A 23,280-nucleotide genomic window follows, 5' to 3' on the forward strand; every position below is an offset into this window, starting at 1 on the left:
CATTAGAGAGTAAAGGTATGCGGGATATCATCCCGCGGGATAACGTCACATATTCCATTAGAAGGGCTAGCAAGGGCCTACGGTGATTGCATTCACAGTATATATTCTGTAACAAACTTCATCTTTTCTGAAACAAGCTCAGAATGCACCTTCAACTTGGAATATTTTAGGTCAGGTGCCTTCGCACATATTGGTGGTTCACTCAGTCGGGTGGTGGGGGCGGGGGGCTTCGGGAATATCACATTACAGGTAAGTGTCATTTCGTCTCGTTTCCCTCTTCCAGTCCTGGGGGTCTCCTTAATGTGAGCCCTCATGTACTGATGAGTGTGTCTGTTCCTTCCTACTTTTTTTGCCTTAATGTTGCTATATATTTATTTCATGTCTTTTTTTCGCAATAATTTTCTTTTCCCTGTCCTGTTGCTCTCATCTTGTAACAGAATCTCTGTTGTTTTGTCCCTCAGCACGATGTGTCGCAGACCCTCCTCAAAGCAGCCCTGGACAGTGTGGTTGAAGAGTGCGTCAGCTTCGTGGGCGTGGATATTAACATCTGCTCGGAGATCTTGCTGAGGTGGGCCTGCTTTCCTTTCCTCCTCTGTGGCTTCAGGTCACAGGGTGGCTCTGTTCAGTCTGCTGTTCACCTTGTTTTAACCTGGAACAAACGGATGCAGCTCTGGCTGCCAGTGAATGCTTCACCTGCCTGCAGAAACTGGGCCTTTCAATAACGCGGTACACGTCTATGACTAAAAGCTAATATTTGTTGCCGGTTGTTGAGTAATGTTTGTTTTCCGAAGATAAACAATACGATTTAAACAGCATTTTGGCTCATAAAATAAATGTCGGCTCCGTGGCATTAAAAAAACGAATAATATCACAATTCAAACTTTTCTTTTTGTAAACGCTGAAATGTGATTGTTTCTGAGCTGGTTTGTGATATTAGTGTTTTGTGTGCCCAGGGCTAGAGTTATTGAATCTTTTCAAATCTGCTATTGACGGTATTACCTCTGTTTAGTCACACAAAGACCCATCATACCGAATTTCACATACTGTCTGAAAAACTACCTGAAAAATGTAATCCAAAATGTTGTCAATTTCTACGCTACCTGCAGTATTTACTGGAATCACAATGCATACCTCCATTTGAATAACTATATTTTTTAGACTTTTTGTGGGACACGCTGTGACTAAAAGGGCAAACAGATTAGGTCTGATACATTAAAAGACACACTGGCATACTCTTTCCTAGGGCTCATCTGCAGACACCTTTAGCTGTCTATTAGCAAACAGACCTATTGTATCAAATGCAGGCTTACAAAGGGCATTGTTGCTAACCCAAACTCATGATTAAGTAACTTTCATGTTCGTCTCAGTTCACTACGCAAGTTTTTCAAGTTTCAAAAGATATGTTTATTTAGACAGTTGGCCTTTAAACAATGCAACAATTTATGTCCGATGCATTTTAAAATACATTTTGAAGCATTTTTTAAACAAGAGTGAACAGGTAAATATTAAGCAATCTCTTTCATCTAATAAGTTATAAGAGTCTCCCCATTTAAAATATATATTCACATAAAATGTTTAAAGCTAGTCCCATAAAATACCCAAACCCTCATAAATACTAAAACTCGATCAACATTCTGCTGACTGCCCTCATGAATCTCCCAATGGCACATACTATGTCTAAAAACCACACGTCCGTTAATATTTCTGCGGCATATCCACGAGTCACAATACCGTATTTCAAGAATATTGGGCGTAACCACTGTCTCTGCTGCTGCTGTTTAATTTTTTGCAAACCAAACACATATCAGTTCACTACTCCTCATTCAATGGCTTTCATCCCTATTCTTTTGTTTGTCCCGCCCAAGAAAAAGTTTGGTTTCACCGTGTTTTGTGTGGATGAGGTGTTTCCTTCCAATGATGAATTCAGAACGTCATATTATAGTGCATATGGGACTGTCTATGGGATCCTCCACCTCCATTGGGTCCTCAGTTCTCTTTATAAATACTATGCCACCACCATTGTACACTTACCCCATTATGTCTCTTGTGTGGTAGCTTCTGCTGTATTCGTGGGCAAAGTTCGAGTAGTTAAAATCATTACAATATATGTCAAAAACAATAAATACATACATTAAAATGATAATACTTCCTTATTGGGTTAGGGAAGGAAAATGCTCAATATCTGAGTCAGTGGCTAAAAAGTTATAGTCCTTCTTTGTGCCAATGTGCAAGGATAAGCTAAAGAAACATATACAGTGATTTGACATTGTTCCACCTGAGGGACACAGGCTAGTCTGCTTCTGCAAAAGACAAAGTTATGCAAGGATTGTTTAGCATATCGGTTGGAATGATTGCTAATATTATCAGTTCAGACTTGCAAATAATTTATGTGACCCGCTTGGGAAAAGTGCTTTGTGCTAGAAGGACTTGTGCAAATGGTTATTTGAGCACAGCAGGTAAACCAAGATAGCTTATGTCCGGTACTGTAGTAGTATGGCTGGGAGGGTACATCAACCCATCCCCATGGGTGGTGGGCTGGTAAGTGTTCAACACTATATGAACTGTTCCATTTGAAAGGGTGCTGTTTTAGGGCTCGGAGATTACTCGGCAGGGGGGGGGGGGGGGGGGTCTCTGGAGTTTAGGCATGCGATAATAGTGTGTCTTAAGAAGTGCACCCCTGCCTGGTTCTTGAAGGGCCGAAGCCAGCGGCGGCACACATTTAAGGTGGAACTGCAGAGGCTGATGATGTGGATTGCGTCCTCCTTTGGGTGATCACACAGTCTGCATGGAGCCTCCCCTTCTGCCCTTGACCATGGCGCTGCCTGGTAGGCATTATTTTAAGAAATTCCCTTTAATCTTGCTGCTGAAAGCCGCGCCCAGGTATTGCTGTGGTCTTGGGGAGGTGTAACATTTTAACATCATCCACCCGTATGCACGGTTCTCGAGAGATTTCCTGTCCTCCAGGGATGAAATTAGTTTCGATGTTTTGTTAGGGATTCATTGAAACTTGGCTAGGCGTTATAGATCATTTTTAAATAAAATTCAGACCATTCCAAATTGGCTGCCTGTGTGTGTATTGTAGCAGCATCTAGGAATGTTTTTTGTTGTTGTTTTGTTTTAAGAAAAGTAATTCAAACATTGCTGTCGCAGGTGTCCCCAGTAGTCATCTTTGAATGATTTTTCATAAATTAAAAATTAAAAACATTCACAGATTGCAGCCACTTGTGTGTGCACGCATATGCAGCAGCCACCTTTGAGTGATTATTCTTAAAACATAAAAGGAACCATTCCATGAAAAGTGCACACCTGTGTTCACAGGCGTAGCAGTAATCTGTGGAAATAAAACACGTATTGGTAATGCTAGTAGGTGTAACAGGCTAGACCCTTAGGTTTGCCAATACTTGTTTTACTCTGCACCTTTTTTTATACATCCGCAATCTCGCAGCTTACTGTTTTTTACAGTACTTCCATCTCTGCAGTTCGTCATTTGGGTCTGCACGGTTACTTTCCCAATCTCTGTGGACACTGCTGCCTTTATCTTTTAGTTTCTGCTGCCTTTATCTTGCGATCCCTCCAGTTTCTCAAGAGTCTACTACCCTTGCTTGCACTGAAATAAAGCCACAAGAAACAGTGCAAATGTCAGTTTACTCTCAATAAATGTGTGGTTGTCATGTTTTCCTGTGTCTTTTAGTTATTGTTAATATTTTAGGAGGTTTGGTATTCCTATAAAAACATACACTTAATTCCATATAAAAGAACATTACAATCATAAATCACAACATCAAAAACATTTAAAACTTTTTGAAAGTACAATATACAAAGTCAGTGCAAAAGAATACATTTGAGGCTGCAGGCTTTTTTTTATCCATGCACCCAAGATTCTTTTTTATTTGTTTTAAAAGTAAAGTTTATTAAGTAGGAAAAGGGGAAATAACAGATAATAGGTTCACAATATAATATAATAACAATGTATTGAGAACATTTGAAAAATCATAAGATAGAACAGGAACGTTTTTGCAAATATTTCTAGAAAACAGGATAGGAAGGGGAAGAAAAAAATAGAAGGGGTAAAAAAGCACTTCTCATGTAATGAAATTAAAATAATTATAAACAGTACTGAAATTAGAAAAATCATAGAGTGCATATCAGTGAAACAAAAAGCAAAATATATTACCATTAGTATGAAAGCTCTAAGAAGAAAAATAATATATTCAAGCAGGTTTAGATACTCTATCAGTTAAGGGTTAATGTATGAAAGTCCTTGAAACTGAGGAATCTAAAAAAAATTGTTACTCAAGATAATTTTGTTTAATGGTAAGAGATACTGGGACAGTATAGGCTCTATCTAATCTAGGTTTATAACAAACACCATACCGCCATGCTTGAAATGAGATATGCAGAGCATTCTTCCAATGTTAGCAATCTATTGAAATGTGACAGCAGTTAATACGTCTAAAATTTGTATATTAAAAGTACAACAATGCCAAATCATCAGAAAGGCTACCTAAAAATAAATTAGTAAAGAAGAATGCTATATGTGTCTGAAAAATAGAGTTAATTTGTTTCCACACTTGTAAGCAAAATTGATAGGTGGCAGGACATTCAAATATAATATGTTTAATATCAGAAATTGATGCAGAACAGGACCAACAAGACGATGAAGTAGCACTATAAAATGCATGTAAAGAAAGAGGAGTGATTGGAAGGCAGATATAAATAAAAAAGAGCATTTGAGTTGTGTTGGTAGCACGTGATGTCTTGTGAATATTAAGCCATCATTTGTTCCACCAAAGAATAGGAAAAGAGGTGTGGAGATCTGCTTCCCATTGTAATTCTAGGGTTGATTTTTGTCGATCAACTGGGGGAGAGAGATAAGGTGGGTGTGTATATATATATATATATATATATATATATATATATATATATATGAGAAGCAGTAGTGGCAGTTAGCAGTAATGTTGGTATAGGTGAAAACAGGAAGAGGGGAAATGGGTAATGAATAAAGTGAATGGTATGTGGTAGTAATAGAAGAGATCAGTGACTAAAATTTGTGTTGATATGAAAGAGGGAAGTGAAAGGTGGTTTGAACTTGCAAAAAAGAGATAGGTGAATGGTTATGTACTAACTGATGAGTCCATAATAGACCTTTATCTCTCGAGGCTTTCTAAAAGATAGTTCTGTTATTGATTTTATTTATACCAGAGCAAGAATTGAGGGAATTGATCTAGAGGGGAAAGGGAAGAAATATAAAATGGACGTAGTATTCTGCAAGCATTTTTGAGAATAGGAATAGACATGGAAGAAGGGCGTTGAGTAAAGGACAACAATTCTGCAAACGAGAAAGGATGAATAAAAGATAACTCCAATTCTGACCATAAGGGAGATAAAATTGTGGGTTGGCCATATTGAAAATGTATTGACTGTTTTAAAAAGAAAGCATTTTGATAAGACAGTAAATGAGGAAAATTAACTGCTGCTGGCTGCATTTGCCTTTGTAATTAGGACATAGCTATACAATGCTTTTTATTATTCCATGAGAATGCAGTGAAAATAGAATACTTTTTTTTTAAGTAGAGGTAGGAAAGTTCATTGGAATTGCCGAAAGAAATAAAAGAATGATGGGGACTAACATCATCTTAATAGAATCTAATCTACCTCACCAGGAGAGAAATAGCGGATTCCATCGTGAAGTAAGGTTAGATAAAGTAGACAGTAACATAGTAGATTTGAGTGATATAGTGTCTTTCATTGCTTGGGATCATCTTCATTGAATACATAGATGATGAGCCACTCGCAATAGATGAACAGTGATTGTCGGCAACCCATCAACTTTCGAAGGTAGCTATCTACAACTGCACTTTCATCTGAATTATAGCCAAGGAACTACCACAAATGCAGGCACTGATACACAGAACATTCAGCTTTGGGACAACACCACCTAAAGTAAACTGGAAGGGTTTACATCCTATTTGAAGGAGACACACAGTTTGATGAGGAAACAATGGACGGAGAGTGCACCCAAATGAAACAACAGATCACTTACCTTATGGTATTCTCAATTGAAAAGACTGTCGTAGTGAAATGATAATACTGAAATGACTGAGATTCATGTCAGGGAATTGATAAGATGTTAGCCACCCTCAGGTCTCTTAAACCTGAACGATTCAGCCAAAGGATGTTCTGGTCCTGAGTATTGTAGAGCCAAAAGCAGATACATATATGCATTCTAATCTGTGGCTAGCGCCTGAACACACACAGTATAGATGTTGCATTACGCTCGCTCGAGCTGGCACATTGGAAAAGTGGATGCTTGCCACCTGACATTCAGATAAAGAAATGTCCTTTCCTCACCCAACAAAAAGCCAGCTCTCATTTGGGATGCACAACTTCTAAAAAAAAGCAGGGTGTTGCGCTGCTGCAGATCACCATTCTCCCTCCCACAAAAATAATTAACAGGACCTGCCTTAAAATACTAAAGTAAATGCTCTGCGCTCACTTTTGTAGTTATGTCATACCAAAAAAGCAAGGTACGGCCCCCCCGCGACGCCAAAGAAATACAATTTTAGTATTAATTCCAACCCACACCCACACAAAAATATGCTTTGCGGATGGCCCCAGAAAACTCTGCTTCTTGACAAGCCTATTGCAAAAAGAGGCATGCTCCTCCCTGAACCCTGCTTTTCAGGCAAATAGTCTATTCCAAAATCCTTAATAAAATTTATAGGCAAAATCAAGCACCCCCTTTTACACATAATGTTGAAATAAATAAAAGAAACTGTACACGTCAGATTATCAAATAAATTTATTAGGATAGGGAAAGTGTACGTCTAAATAACTGGATTTTAAAATATTTAGTAAAAGATATCAGGCTCCAACCTTCATGAACAAGCATTGCCAATGCCAAAAGGTGGGCTTATGAAGGCACTGTCAAACCAGCCTTAAAAATGAATGTAGGTTAATGACTGCCCTCCTCCCATCTGTGCTGCGGCTAATGAAAAACACAATTTCTCATTTAGTTGTGTAATACACTTTACTAGCATTAAATTGGCACGTCTGTGCCCTGAAAGTACAACCTCAGGCAGCTGGATAAACTAACAAAACAATCACAGCTGTGTAGAGGGTAAGCACTTTTTTGTGGAAATACACAACTTCAACCCAATCAAAGTGTGTACTCCTGGCTTCTTTTTTTTTTGTTGCAGAGTTTTATATAGCGCGAACTTGACCCAAATCGGGTATCAGAGCGCTTTACATAGCACCAGTTACGTTACATGAGGACACGCATTCATTTTTGTTAGGCACAGGGAGATTAAGTGATTTGCCCAGAATCACAGGATGTTTGACGTCGTTACCGAGACTCGAACCCAGATCTCCAGGTCCGAGGTCGAGCGCCCTAGCCAAAGCCCCTCTTTAGTAATGATTATATAATTGTCTGGCAGCAGCTGCATTGTCAAGCCAGCCTATAAAAAGGAAACCTACTCTAAAGTTAACTAATGTCCAATGAGAATAAGCTACCCCCAAAAAATGGACTTAAGTAATTAGGAAGACTAATACGCATTCAGTAATTTTGAAAAAAAATAAAGATTTATACCCACTTCACTAGTTTAATAGAACTTCCAAAACAAGAGAAAAGCCACAGTGTTATTATGTTACACTTAAATGAGCTTTATCCTTGATATGTATCGAGCAGGGCTCTTTCAGGTCTGATGTAATGTGCTGGGATTTTAGTGTATCCAAGAAAAGATAAACATCAGGGTCATGCAGATGTTGAACTTTGGAAAGCAAATCAGCGGAAAGATCAAGAATAAACAAGTTGGAATAGCCAAGAGATGCCTAGAAATATGATTGAGCTGTTGTGCAGTTATACTAGATGGAGAGAAGCAGCTGTTTTAGCCAAAACTAGAATCACCTGTACTGAATAAGATAGATGAAAGGTTCATATATACACCTCTGCTTATTCTGGACAACAGTTTTAGAAAGGCAGAAAATATTGACTTTGGAAAGGGGCGACCATTCGGTCCCCCCGAACGTATGGTGGAGTACCACGATCCCCCCGGGAAGCCATCTTGGGCGGGAGGCGTGTCTCGGCTGGTATGCCCGAAGCGGCGTAGCCGGGGCGCGCCTTTTTCCCGCCCTAGAGTGGGCTGGCCTAGACACCAACGCGGCCGGCCACGCCCTCGGAGGCAGGCGGGGGCGGGTTTACGCCCACCCTGAAGACGGATAAAAGGAGCAGAAGCCAAGAAAGCATCCTCTTGTTCCTGTGCTCTGAAGCTGCACCTCCCCGCTGCACGTGAGCTCGAGACGGAACGAAGAGCCAATTTTGAGCGTTGTAATCCCTCTTTTTGTCTTACAGATATCCCGTCAAAAAATGCCCAAGAAGGTCGGAAAGCGGGTCGGTACCGATGAGATGCTCCGTATGCTCATGAAGGAGATAGCCGATCTGAAGAGAAAGGTTGAGGCCAAGGACGGGGAGGGAGGACCGAAACGGCCTTTACCGGGACCAATTCCCGGGGGAAAGAGCAAGAGGCCTAGAAGGGGAGCACTTGGGGGGGAGACCCCGGTTCCCGAAGCGCCACGAGAGGAGCCAACCCCGGCGCCAAAGGAGGGGAACCCAATCCCTGTAGTGGTCACCCCTGCGAACAGGGAGGATATGCCCCCCGAGTTGGCGGCACAATTGGCAGCGTGGTTGGGGAACGATAGCGAGGGCGCCACGGCTGACGACGCCCGGGCAGTGATGAGACAACTGCGGGAATCGAGGGAGGCTGCGAAAGCTCCATCTCCTGTTCTCCCGCAGGTCCCAGCGGTTGGAAGTACAGCAGGCCCAAGTTCGGCGACAAGCGTGGGGTCTACTTCAGGTAAGCGGCCATTGCCGATTGCAGGGGGGGACTCCGCACCTTCTCGAAAGGAGAAGATTGCCCAGCACGTCCCACTAGAAGTCAAGGAGTTGATTTGGGCGGACAAATATGTAAACATGTTTTCATTGCTTACCGACCATTACGAGATCGAGCATGTAAGGAGTCAAAAGGAGCTCATGCATCCGAGTGTTTGGCGCGCAAAAATGGCCGCCTTTAAGGTTGATGAGACCATCGGTACTTGGGGCAGAGCGTGGGGAATTTTTACTTCCATCATGGGGGAACGCAGACCTGAGTTGTTGACCGAGTTACCCATCTATCAGTCACGTATTATGGAGTATTCTGTGGCATATGGGGGCAATCAGTGGTTCTGCTATGATAATCTGTTTAGAAAAGCTAAGGAACATAACCCGTTGTTGTCCTGGGACTGTTACGACTCTGTGTCTTGGCAAAAAATGGAGAGTTCAGGGATGTTGAAGGTGCCATTAGTAGGGAGTAACGGGGGGGAATCCTCCCGCCAGAACTCTGGGACGCCCTTTCGGACAAGTTCAGGTAACGAGTCCCACACGAAGCCGAGTGGCAGCACAGGTAAAAGGGGGATATGTTGGAATTTTAACAGGGGCAAATGCACCAGGCCCCAGGGGTCATGCAAATTCAGACATGAGTGTGGGGGATGCGGGCAGCCATCCCATCCTGAGTCCATGTGCAGAGCCAAAATGGGTGATAACGGTGGTAAGGGAGGCGCCAAACAGGTCTAATATAGTCCGAGGGGCGCCTTTACCCACCCCGATTGATACCATGGCAATGATTCCTTGGCTCAGCGAATACCCAGATTATGCTTCCGCTGGGGTGTTGCGGAACGGGTTTTCATATGGTTTCCGCATCCCAGTGGGGGATTTTCAGGGGGTACCGGAAGAATCAAATGTCGGTCTTGCAGCACACAGCGGTGGTTCAGGTAAAGATTAGGAAAGAGGTGACTCGAGGTCGTGTCGCCGGTCCATTCGATTTTCCGCCAGTTGCTAATTTTGTGTGTTCTCCTCTAGGGGTGGTTCCCAAGAAGGACCCGGGGGAGTTTCGGCTGATACACAATTTGTCAGCCCCACATGGTCTTTCCGTAAATGATGCGATAGATCCGGAAGTATGTTCGGTGCGGTACGCATCTTTCGATGAGGCCGTCGCCATGTTGAATCGCCTGGGGCCCGGGACGCTGATGGCCAAATCGGACATCGAGTCAGCGTTCCGGTTGCTCCCGGTACACCCAGACGATCAGCGTCTCCTTGGTTTCCAGTTTCAGGGTCGCTATTACATGGATAAATGTATGCCAATGGGATGCTCGATTTCATGTGCCTATTTCGAGAAATTCAGTTGTTTTCTGCAGTGGGTATTCACGAGGAAGACAGGTTTTCAACATGTTATGCACTATCTCGATGACTTTCTGTTTCTGGGGGCAGCCGGGGATTCTGAGTGTGGACAGGCCTTACATGAATTTTGTGTCCTAATGAATCAATTTGGTGTGCCATTAGCACCAGGTAAGACTGTCGGTCCCTCGACCTTGATCGAGTTTCTGGGGATCGAGCTCGACTCAGTGGAAGGTTGTTTTCGTTTACCTAAAGAAAAGGTGTTAAAATTCAGGTTATCCCTTGAGACATGTATTCGTTCAACGAAAGTGAACTTGCATCAATTGCAACAGGTGGTGGGTCAGTTGAATTTTGCTCTAAGAGTAATGCCGATGGCGCGCCCCTTTTCCCGCTCAATTGCACAGTCCATGGTCGGCTTGAAGGAAGGACATCATCGTACGAGACTCTCGGCAGAGGTTCGTCAGGACATGCGCATTTGGATTGCATTCCTGGCGGATTTCAATGGTCGAATTGTCTGGAATAAACCGGCAGTGTCTTCCGAGGAGTTGGGACTATGGACAGACTCGGCGGGGAGTGTGGGTTCTGGCGCCATATTGGGTACACAATGGTCGGCGCAAAAATGGCCGTCATGGTGGCACGAGTGCGGGTTGACGAGTAACATTGCTTTTCTCGAACTGTTCCCTATTCTGGTGGCCTTGAAAACATGGCCAGAAGGGTTTAGGGGTCACTCTGTGGTTTTCTGGTCTGATAACATGACCGTGGTTGAATGTATCAATAGTCAGGCAGCACGTTGCAAATTGATTCTGAGACTACTCAAGGAAATTGTGTTATTGTGCATGCAACTAAATGTACTGTTTAGGGCGCGGCACGTGCCGGGGGTGATGAACCAAGCGGCTGATGCGCTCTCTCGTTTCCGTATGCAGGCCTTCTGGGGTTTTCTGCCCACAGCGGACCCGGTGGCGGCACCCTTTCCCGAAGCTCTCTGGTCTCTCGGTGCCCCGAACTACAAGACCTCGTGGGAGAGAGTTTAGCACCCAGGACGAGGAAGGCATATGAAGGGGCGTTCCGTTCCTATTGGGCCTTTTTGGGTACTGCCGGGAGGGAGCTTTGGGGTCTGGAAGAGTCTGTAGTAAGATTCCTGCTCTCTTTACGTCGCGCAGGCAAGTCAGTGGCTACGGCCCAGAGGCATCGGGCCGCCATTTCCTTCATGGCAAGGGCTCATGGGATCCAGGACCCGACAGCGTCTTTCGTTGTGCAGAAAGCGCTACGTGGGTGGCAACGCCTTGAGGGTCGCAAAGTAGACGATAGGCACCCGATAGGTTTGGATAGGTTGGCCTTGTTATTTTCCGTGCTACCGGTAACATGTTCATCCCAGTACGAAGCAGTGTTGTTCCGAGCCGCATTTGCATTAGCATTCCATGGGGCTATGCGGGTAAGCGAATTAGTGGCAAAGAACAAGCAGGATACGATGGGGGGACTGTGCCGGGAACACATTCAGGTCAGAGGGGAGACAATGACGGTCTCTTTTGTAAAGTCCAAATCCGATCAGGATGCAATCGGGGACTGTGTAATCATCCAGAGAATCCCCGGGTCTGCCATGTGCCCTGTTGGGTGCGTAGAAGCATATTTAGCGCAGAGGGTGGCAGCATGGGGGGGGACATTGTTAAGACACGCTGACGCCACCCCACTGACGAGGTTTCAGTTTCAGCGGGTGCTTGCGATGTCGATTTCTGCCGCGGGCTTGAACCCTGGCGATTTTGGGACCCATTCCTTTCGGATAGGGGCTGCTACGGAAGCTACAGCCAGGGGTCTGAATGTTGATCAAATAAAACGTGTGGGGCGTTGGTCCTCGAACTGTTATAAGAGGTATGTACGGTTGCACATGTTGTGAAGCTGTAACGATGTACTCACGCTTCTTGTTTTTTGTTTGGTTTTCAGTTGCGCAAGCCTACGAGGCGGGGCGGACTGTTCAGTCGACCCGACACCGGGGGGCCAGCGGTCAGACATTACCGGCTGTGAGAAAGGAGGTGTGGGTCGTGGGCCACTCATACGTGAGGCGTGCCGCGGACGTATTCAAAGCAGGTGACATGATTCACGTGGCTGGGAAATACGGGTACAGTATGTCCTTCTACGGAAAGGGCGGTCTCTGTATTGACCAGTTTCAAGCATTTTTCGAGGGTTTGTTAGGGCGGACAAGGTCACCGCCGTCTGTAATCATAGTACATCTTGTCGGCAATGATTTGGTGACGGCTGGTAGACGACTTCTTCTTGAGGCGATGCTTTCCACGGTAAGTTGGTTGGCAAGAAGAGTTCCAGGGTGCACAATTGCATGGTCCCATATGATCCCACGGAAAGTGTGGCGGGGGGCTATTTCTGTTTCTGCGCTGAATCATTCAGTAAGGAAAATTAATAATAAAATGAGTAGATTGTTTCGTTCAAGTACACTGCATTCTGTTTCGCATGGTTGTATTAAAGGGGACAGTATGTATTTGGGGGACGGTGTTCATTTGTCCCGGGTGGGGAATGAGTTACTCATAGGAGACCTCTTAGCCTGGTTGAAGGGTTTGCAGCATGACCTTTAGGTAGGAGTGTTTTGTGGGGGGTCCGGATAGCCGGTCAACTATCCGGCCTGTGGCGGTAAGGTCATGATCGGTGAGCAGTAATTGGAAGATCCCTATGAGGGGGCGTCACCCATTACGGATGGGAGCGCGTGGGGGAGGTGGCCAATTGGCCCCTCAACGGGGAGGCGGTCCTGTCTAAGGAGAGGCCGCCGGAAGGAAAGGAAAGGTGGTCAAGGCCCCTTCCTGGATAGGAGGGGCTACGGCCCCTCCTGGAGAATTTCCCGGGGCCAGGACATCTGCGACGGCAGATGGGTAAGTTGTGTGGGGTGCGGGAGGGGGTTTACGCTACCTTTTAGACACCTCACACGAGTCCTCGAACGACCGTTAAATGGCGTTGAGTCTATTGGGGCCCCTGTCAAGTACAAAGGGAAATTGGTAGATGCACTTGAGGTACGCCTCGGTGCGGTCGCTCCTCTCACAAGTGAGGGGGGTATGTCTGGGTTAGGGATCTGACACCGGTTACGACCTTGCCGTTGGCCCTTAACGTTAGGATGTACAATTTCAAGTCAAATGTTTTGTAGGATGTTAGTTCGGCTAGGAGAACCTCTGTATTAGAGATCTGTTAAGGTTAGCCAAACATCGTAATGTGGAAATGAAATTGTACATAATATGAAACTGTTATTTTAATGTTTTAATTTTGTTTCATATTTTAATAAATACGGCCGGGAAGGGTTTACTCCCTTCCCGCCTTCCAAAAATTCAAGAACTGTTTCCGGTTTCCCAATTCTTGGGGATTGTGTTGAGAGGGGGTGGCGGGTATCTCGGCCATATGGAAAGGGGCGACCATTCGGTCCCCCCGAACGTATGGTGGAGTACCACGATCCCCCCGGGAAGCCATCTTGGGCGGGAGGCGTGTCTCGGCTGGTATGCCCGAAGCGGCGTAGCCGGGGAGCGCCTTTTTCCCGCCCTAGAGTGGGCTGGCCTAGACACCAACGCGGCCGGCCATGCCCTCGGAGGCAGGCGGGGGCGGGTTTACGCCCACCCTGAAGACGGATAAAAGGAGCAGAAGCCAAGAAAGCATCCTCTTGTTCCTGTGCTCTGAAGCTGCACCTCCCCGCTGCACGTGAGCTCGAGACGGAACGAAGAGCCAATTTTGACCCACCCACCAGCCCCTGAGGACAGCTAGTTGTGTTGAGTAAAGATTTGATCTGGTAACTCTGTTTCTTGCAGGTTGTAATGATCGTCGTGAAATTTTGAATATGCAATAAAGATTGGTTAATTTCAGTTTGTTTTGCAAATAAAGTAATGTTGCACTAATGTCGATCAGTATTCATGCTTGTAATAAGTCATGTTCGTTTTATTGTTTAGTAAATTAGATAGAATTGTCGTATTTATTTTGGTCGGGCGGTAAGGTCATGATCGGTGAGCAGTAATTCGAAGATCCCTATGAGGGGGCGTCACCCATTACGATGGGAGCGCGTGGGGGAGGTGGCCAATTGGCCCCTCAACAGGGAGGCGGTCCTGTCTAAGGAGAGGCCGCCGGAAGGAAAGGAAAGGTGGTCAAGGCCCCTTCCTGGATAGGAGGGGCTACGGCCCCTCCTGGAGAATTTCCCGGGGCCAGGACATCTGCGACGGCAGATGGGTAAGTTGTGTGGGGTGCGGGAGGGGGTTTACGCTACCTTTTAGACACCTCACACGAGTCCTCGAACGACCGTTAAATGGCGTCGAGTCTATTGGGGCCCCCGTCAAGTACAAAGGGAAATTGGTAGATGCACTTGAGGTACGCCTCGGTGCGGTCGCTCCTCTCACAAGTGAGGGGGGTATGTCTGGGTTAGGGATCTGACACCGGTTACGACCTTGCCGTTGGCCCTTAACGTTAGGATGTACAATTTCAAGTCAAATGTTTTGTAGGATGTTAGTTCGGCTAGGAGAACCTCTGTATTAGAGATCTGTTAAGGTTAGCCAAACATCGTAATGTGGAAATGAAATTGTACATAATATGAAACTGTTATTTTAATGTTTTAATTTTGTTTCATATTTTAATAAATACGGCCGGGAAGGGTTTACTCCCTTCCCGCCTTCCAAAAATTCAAGAACTGTTTCCGGTTTCCCAATTCTTGGGGATTGTGTTGAGAGGGGGTGGCGGGTATCTCGGCCATATAACAATAGTGCCAGCAGTTACTTATTGGTTTTAACAAATTAGCTGTCTGTCTGTCTGGACTTTAACTTGTGTAGATTTAATAACTTTCAATTGCAGCCATCAAACAAATGTTTCGAGCATAAGTGAAATGTCTGGTTTTAGGGATGTGCTCCTAGGGATTCCATAGTCTAGATTGTTCTTGGTGAAAAGCAACAGGATATATCATTTTCAAGAATGCGCTATCAAGAAAACCCCAAAACATTTAATGGAAGTGTATATAACCCATCTACTGAGGGAACACTATCAAGATACCTGTGGTCCAGGTTATATATGAAATGCAAAGTTCTAGAGGAACAAGTGTGCACAGGCTTTCTTTTCCTTGATGGTAAGATGATCTGATAAGAGATTTCTAGCAACACATTCCTTACCTTTTGAATTTCCCCAGGGATCAGGCCGGATCCAAAAGATTTTTCATGAGCAGTGCCCCTGTGCGCCGGTAATTGGCGTTGATTAGCTCTACATCTGTTGTAAGCGTTGTCCACGCCGGAAGTGACATTGTCGTTCCTATATAGGCGCCAACCAGGCTTGCTGATGTCACTTCTTTTCTTTCCATGCCACCCAGCGCTGATCCAAGAGAAGAGCTACCCCTCAGTCAGTTTTAGGCTGAACCGTTTTTGATGTTTGGTCTACAGTTTTTGAAGTTTTGGTGTGTCGAGGATGTCATTGCGTAAAACAGGATTCAAACCCTTCAGAGCATGTCACCTGATGTCAGTGACGAATCCGCACCCCTCTGTGGTGTTTGGACCACAACCACGACCCGAAGTCATGCTCGGATTGCCAGACCATTCACCTAAAGGTTTTGAGGGAGCGACTCCTAAGGCTCATGGCAGCCCAGTATGCAAGTCAAGGTTCCTGTCAAGGCGAATGTGCCCGGGAACGATTGCAGAGAAGTCCACATCGTCCAACAGAAAGTTGTCAGGAGATTCAGGTAAGCTGAGGCAGAAGAAAAAGAAGTTGTTGAAGCGTTCTTCAACGTCTTCTTTGATGATGCGTTGAGGGAGCATTGGCATGCTAGGCCTCATTTCCGAGAACGTGCACCTTGGTCAACTCCTTGCTTCCCTGGCTTAGCAACCCCGCCCAACTGAAGGAGTTCTATGAGGCCATGTGTCTCATATTTGCGTGTCCCGACCCCTCTGACATGCCTTCAGGCCCTGTGGGGGCAAAGGGGGCCCGAACTGGTTCAGCTCCGGTTGGCTCATACAATTTCGACCTTCCCCAATGCCAGTCCCGATGCAGGCGCTCCTGTTGCCAACCAGCGGTGCCATACCCATTGTCATCCCAAACATGGAGCTGGGTGGGCATCGCCCAACGCCAAATCTGATGCCTGCAGGAGCCTTGTCTCCTAGATCATAGCCTGATCCCTATTCTCTTCGGCTAGGCCTTGAGGAGGACTGGAAACAGTCACTAGCCCCTTTAGAATACAAGCCCTATGATGAAGAACAGAATATGGATTGGTGTGAGTAACCGAGTGTGGCCAGCAGCCTGGATTCTTCTCCAGATGCTGGTCTGCTTTCTTCGCCTACTATGGCTACAGAGGAGAGACCTTCATATGCAATGGTGGTGCAGACTGCAGCTGAAGTCCTTGACCTTCAGCTACTCTTGGTGGCAGTCAAGACTAAACTCTTTAGAGGTGTTTCAACTGGGAGTCTCCACCTCTGAACTCCTACTCCCGTTCAATGACACCTTTACTGACATCCTTTTGGGTACCTGGTCCAAACCCAGCACACAGGCTCTTGGGAATAGGACGATTGATCACCACCAGGGCCCTGCACCTGTGGACCCAAACTTCCTCACGTAAAACTCGACCCCTGACAAACCTCCCTAGGCACCTTTATCTATCTCTCCAAGGAAAGCCAAGTGGCTGGAATCATTTGGGAAGAAGATGTTTTCTTCCACCAGCCTGGTATTGCAGTACGTGAAAACTGCATGCCTTTTGGGAAGTTTTTCCCACACACTGTGGGATACAGTTGCGTAAGTGCTACCACATGTCCTGGGGAATGCCTGGGCCATACTCTCCCAAGCTGTCATTGACAGGAGAGATGCATCAAAGTTCACAATTCGATGCAGACTTGACACAACCGACTCACTAGGCAGAGCGGTTTCCACAGCAGTGGCCCTTAAGCACCACGCCTGGCTTTTCAGGGGATATCCAAGCGTCCCTTATGGACATGCCCTTCGATGACACCTGTCTCTTTGGAGAAAAGGCAGATTCAGCGCTCAAGCTTCACCGAGTTGTTTTAATTCCTTCACAACCATGGTGTGTCCGTCAGGTGCAGTGGTTCTTTGTCTCCATTTGGGCTCCATAAGAGATTCTGGTGATTACACTCCACTTGTCACTTTGATGAGATACTTACAGTCGAGGCATTGTGCTTGCCTCAAGGCTTTTTTCAATGTGAACAGTGCATGGGCAATGTTGGAATAGATGTTTACTTAGGTAGAATAGAATTTAGAGTTATGTGTTTGAATTATTATTGTAGATATACCCTTGTCTTGATGAAGCCGCAAGAAATGAATGGCTGAAATGCAACCGCGACTGCGTCTACAAAACTAGGAGGAGTCTACTTAATTTTGAATTTTTTCCTTATAGTAAGGGCGCCTAAAGATAAAAAGGATAAGAGGAGTGATACCTCAGGCGCATAGGTGACGTCCTCAGATTGTATTACTCAGAATAAGGAGTGTACATTTGTTCGAGTTATATTTAGGGTTTTTTGTAAATGTTTTATATATTGTGTATATGTATTGTTCTACATATGTGATTGTGATTTATATATGACTTTTTGTCTTGATATATGTGTTGTATATACTATGTTTGATATATATGTATTTGATTTTCTGTGCATCTAGCACCATCCTATGACGTGTATTTGATAGAACTTTGTTTAGTTCGTTGTAAGAAATTTGGAAATGACAGGGTAATTGAATGTGCCTTGTACAAAAATACAAAAATAAAATAGTTGATTGATCCCTCCTTACTTTTTCTATTATACATCTTTGATGTTCAATGCCCAGGTAAAGGAGGGTCATTTGGGCATACCCCCTTTATTGTCAATTGTTCTTTACACTTTATTAAAGTGTGAGGGTAGTTATTAGTAGATGTCCTAATTGTATTAGGTTTTTTATTTAAAATTGATTGTGTGAGGTACTCGTGCCAGGGGTTGGGTTGGGTGTTAGGTTGTTAGAATATTTTTTGCTGATAAACCAGCACTACACAGACATTGCATTCACTCTACCGGTCCCACAGTGCAGAGAGTTGAGTATTTGAGATATAGAAACACATGAGATAAAAGGAATATGTCTGAACCCCATATGGTAAGCTATACTGATGAAGAGATAAATAGATTAAAACAGATCCCCCTCACTGTTAGGGGCAGATAGCGCAGGAGAGAGGCCAGTCAATTCGGATAAAGGAGAAAGACTGATCTAACTTAGAAAGAAAAACATTAGGACACAGTTGCACGCCCAAGTCCTATTGGAATATTTAAAGACAAATACTATACCTGTTGGACTTCAGGTAAAGAACATTCCGATGATCTTTGTTCATGATAAGCCGTATTTGGTTGATTTTAGTGAAGTTGGGACAAAGTGCACACGTGATTGGATTGTCCTTTCTATTAACACTGCACTACGTATCAGTGAAGAAGAACTGAAAGAAATAAAGAGGTTGGAGGAGGAGCGAGACGGTGACTCCACGATTGTGGATGCTAAAGATCTTTCAGAAAGTATAAATAAAACTTTGACTGATTTCAAAACCCATACGGTGAACCTGAAAACAAAAAAATTGAGGAAGGATATCAAAAATGTTAAACAAGATCTAGTATACCCTTACCTGAAAGAAGATTTCTATAAAAATAACAACCCAAGTTCTCTGAACTTACAGTATAAGGGGAGGTCACGTACAAGGTTTTTGACATTTTCTGATTCATCCTCTGATTCAGATCAAGGAGCAGGAACATATTACCAACCGTATCACCCATTCTACCAATACCCCAATGCCTCTCCACCTTTTTTAGACAGAGGGGGATGCAGGGGCCAAGGGTACAGAGGGGGATGGCGGGCCACCAACCACCACCAGAACAGAATTTCTTTTGAACACGCCAGAAAGTGTACAGACAATAGCGACAAACAGGGCATTAACTGTTGATACCACTAGTCAACCCACTAATGAACTACTGCCTATATACAACTTGTCTAAACATCAACTGACCCCATTTGAAACTAAGGTCCTACAGAAGGGTTTGTCTTTTGTCCCATTGGTAGTACAAGACCCTGTCAACACTAAAACTGAGAGGTTGCAATTTTTGCAAAAAATTAGTTTGAAAGCCTTCTTCGCTAACCAAAATGATACCCCAGAGGTGAATGTGGGTGGGCTTAAGAAGAAATCTTCCTTTTGTCCTGACAGTACGAGCATACCTGATGAGATAATTTTTTTTCGAAAATCAAATCCTGCGCGAGATAGATAAATTAAATGGGAAAAATCTATTGTTTAAATTCAATTTTTCCAAACAAGAACATACTGCCTTAAAAGATCTAGCCAATAATCCCCTAACGGTAATAAAATCTGTCGACATGGGAGGGGGGATTGTCCTATGGGACAGTCAGGATTACGATGAAGAAATTTTGAAACAACTTTACATTATCGTACAATTCAAGACAACCCCACCGCTTCTTTAAAAGCAAAAATCTTGTATTTGCTCACGCAGGCTTGGGATTGTGGCTATTTATGTAAAAAAAGAGTATGACTATTTAAACTTTACAACCTAAAAAGTACCCACGATATATGTACTACCCAAAGTACATAAGGATGCTGAGAAACCACCCGGGCGGCCCATAATTGCTGCTTGTGGTTCATTACTGTAACCTTTGGCAAAATATATAGACACATTTCAAAAGCCATTTGTGAGTGCCACACAGGCATATGCATGTGATACCATGGACCTTATTTCCAAGATTGAACACTCGGTGTTCGAGGTAGACGACAGTTGTTGGTCTCCCTCGACATCGAGAGTTTGTATACTAACATCCCCCAGGATGAGGCTTTATTGGTCATGGAATTTGTTTTGGAACAAAGAGCTAGACCCCACCAGGTTCCCATAGATTTTATACTTGAACTGGCTAAAAATTGTTTGAACAATAGCTTTTTTTCTTTTAAGAGTGAGTTGTTTTTGCAAATAAAAGGCGTGGCGATGGGTTGCTGTTTTGCCTGCGGTTTTGCCCCCGAAATAGCAAATCTTGTAATGGATCAGTTTGAAAGAAGAAACATCTTTGATGAGGCGGCACCATTTAGAATTAACATTCTTAGATGGGCGCTTCATCAACAATGTATTTCTTATTTGGAATGTAAGTGTAGAAGAACATGAACAGTTTCATTTATGGTTGAATTCTTGTACTCCCGATCTGAAATTCAACAAAGCTGTGAGTAACACTCGGATTAACTTTCTGGAACATGGATTTTCGATAAGGACGGCAAACTGGAGGTTAGCCTTTATACAAAATCCACCGATAGAAACAATCTTTTGGAATTTTCAAGTGGGCACCCCTAAAGCTTGAAAGAAAATTTGCCCTATGGGCAATTTTTAAGGATTTTCCGGAATTGCTTGAATAAGGATGATTACTTTGAAAACGCAGAAATATTACTAAAGAAACTCTGTGCGAGGGGTTACCTGAAGAAACTGGTGAGAGCGGCCCTTAAAGGGCGTGGTATACCCCAGGGGAAAGTTTAACACCTAAAACTAATGAAGAAACAGAACAAATGGCATGCGTTCTTACCTTTAATCCTAAATCCAACAAAGTGAAACAAATATTTGTAAGGAATTGGAGATTGATTGAACACCTGAATATACCCAAACCGCTCTTTTCCTTTAGGAAAGGTAAAAACCTGAGACAACATCTGGTCAGAGCGACTAGGGAACCACTGATACAAAAAGGCACAAAAAGTATGCTGGGTCTTCCAACATTAGTTGGACACTTTAGATGTGCCAACTGTACAGCTTGTTCAAGTACGACAGATTCTAAATCTGTCTTGATCAATAACAAAAAACACACGATGTAGACTTTTTCCAACTGTAACACCATAAATGTGGTGTATGTGGTGACGTGTCCGTGTGGAAGGTCATATATCAGTCAAACCACCCAGGCGGTCAAAATGGGAATTCTGCAACATAAATCTCGTATTAGATGCAGGACCTTGGGAGCGCCGTTAGTGCAGCATTATATCGAGTCTGGGCATTGTCCGGATGACTTGGTTTGGTCTGTAGTAGTGGTCATTAAGGCCTGCAACAAAGGAGAACTAGAGATTAAATTGAACCGCACAGAAGCGCGCTAGATAGAGAGATACCACACAGCTGTAGATGGTTTAAATGATAGGGATGAGCTATGGGCACTGATTTAGTTGAACCCATCCCTAGAAATATGGATTTGTGGATTCCAGAAATGTATAAGTACATGGAGGTGTTGGGACTGTATAGTTACCTTAGGGTTTAGATATATAGATATGAAATTGAAAAGCTGTATTGTAACATGCATGTTTTTCTTTTGAATGGAAATTGATGAGTTCGAAATCTATATGGTTTTGGAATACTTAGTGACATAGTGACTTCCCGTCACACAAATGTTGAAGATGTGAGAGTGTAAGCCTGTTTGTTCATGCATTGCATCAGAATGGTAGGTGGACGATAGTTGAGTGAAGAATAGATCGTCTTGTATATATTTGCGGGCGGCATGGCTCTATCTGTGTCATTTTCAGTACGGGCCTCTTTGGATGGAGGTATTGCTAACAGTGTTATTGAGTACCGTTTGTGCTGCCGCACATAGGAGGAAGATAATAGGTGTGCCACCCTTTGCCTATCATGCTAGGGGTATGGGGCAGCGCCTGCTAAAACTCCTTGTGGAGTTCCTCTTGTTAACCCGTTTTGAAATACAGATTATGTGAGATCCAGATTTGGCCACCATTTCTCTGAACCCGAATACTACAATATATATATATATATATATATCTCCATCCATCCATCCATCCATCCATCCATCCATCCATCCACCAACGTTAGGGGAATTCATGGAGGCAGCCTTTATTTAAACAAATGGCGAATGCATTTCGGCTTATGTGCCTTCTTCAGCGCCAGGTAAGATCACGAGGTGCAGGCGCGAACGTGGATTTAAATGTCCTGCATGCTTCTTCGCAAGTGCTCAGGCTCACCTGCCACAGGAGCCCCGAGGCAGGCGAACTCCCAGTCCCAGAATGCTGCATTTAGACCAGGTGGGTGAAACGGAGAATACCGAATGTTTGTTGCCCATGTTCAACATTGCTCAGCTTGAGCAATGTTCCTCCTTTAATGTTGAAATTCAGTGCCCCCTCGAGTCCCCAGACTACAACAACCGCCGATACTCAGGAGTCCAATATACGGGGGCAGAGTCGGGCAATCCATCTCGCCCAGCGAGGAGTTAATAACTCCTACACCGTTGCATCTCTTCCTGATCACGGAGGTGGGCCACAACGCATCCAGTTCCCTGGAAAGTCCAAAAATGCGCCGAAGCAGCAGATACCAGTGATGTCCAGGCCACTTGATGTTGCAGGGGCCCCTGTAGCGCGCCTCTGGTAAACACGCGTAATAATCCAAGCAAACTCCTTACAAGAAAGAGCAGAGGCCAACGTTAGCGGAATTCATGGAGGCAACCTTTATTTTGAACAAATGGCGAATGCATTTCGGCTTATGTGCCTTCTTCAGCACCAGGTAAGATCACGAGGTGCACATATATAGATGTGTTTTTTTTATTTTATTTATATCTCGTCATGGGTACAGTCCCACATGTTATGAGCCTATATTTAAATTAATGCACACTTTTCCACCTATGTGGGGATAATAGAGAGTGATGGCTTTTGTGGGCCTGGTAATGACAAAGTGTCTCGTGCGGAGTCTTTTTTCCCCATTGTCTTTTGTTATGGTTGGCATAGTCTTTCGTTCATGTCAACACCAGGAAGTTAGTCATGTGACCGCACGTACGTCGTTATACCCGGCGTATGCGAGCGACCGCGACTTTGAAAAAGGAGCATGCAGATCTTGGAACGTTTGCCCGCTTTGTGGATGGGGATCCCGTAAATAGGTCATTATTATGGATTCCGCCTTAATCCACGGATACAGGGCCTGAGGAATCGCGTATTTACATGGGCTACGTTTTATTGCAGGCAGCGAGGTGAAGGACTTTCTCCGACTAATAGGGAGACGCCCGGTGACTACATGGACCGGCACCAAGTCCCTACACCTGTCAGATACCAATCCAATCGCCGGGCCTCCGCAGGAGCCGACGCTTAACTCCAC

At 44.4% G+C, this 23,280-nt stretch overlaps 1 protein-coding gene across 2 annotated transcripts in view; it reads left to right on the plus strand.

Annotated features, from left to right (window-relative positions):
* SRBD1 (S1 RNA binding domain 1) overlaps nucleotides 1-23,280 on the plus strand; it is an 855,271-nt gene that overhangs the window by 662,972 nt on the left and 169,019 nt on the right. For both annotated transcript variants that reach the window (XM_086927787.1, XM_086927788.1), the window contains exon 18: nucleotides 462-568. In XM_086927787.1, coding sequence (XP_086783913.1) covers nucleotides 462-568 — 107 coding nt within the window. The remainder of the gene's footprint in view (nucleotides 1-461; nucleotides 569-23,280) is intronic.

This window comes from Lissotriton vulgaris, chromosome 6, assembly GCF_964263255.1.
Source record: "Lissotriton vulgaris chromosome 6, aLisVul1.2, whole genome shotgun sequence".
Taxonomy (NCBI): Eukaryota; Metazoa; Chordata; class Amphibia; order Caudata; family Salamandridae; genus Lissotriton; species Lissotriton vulgaris.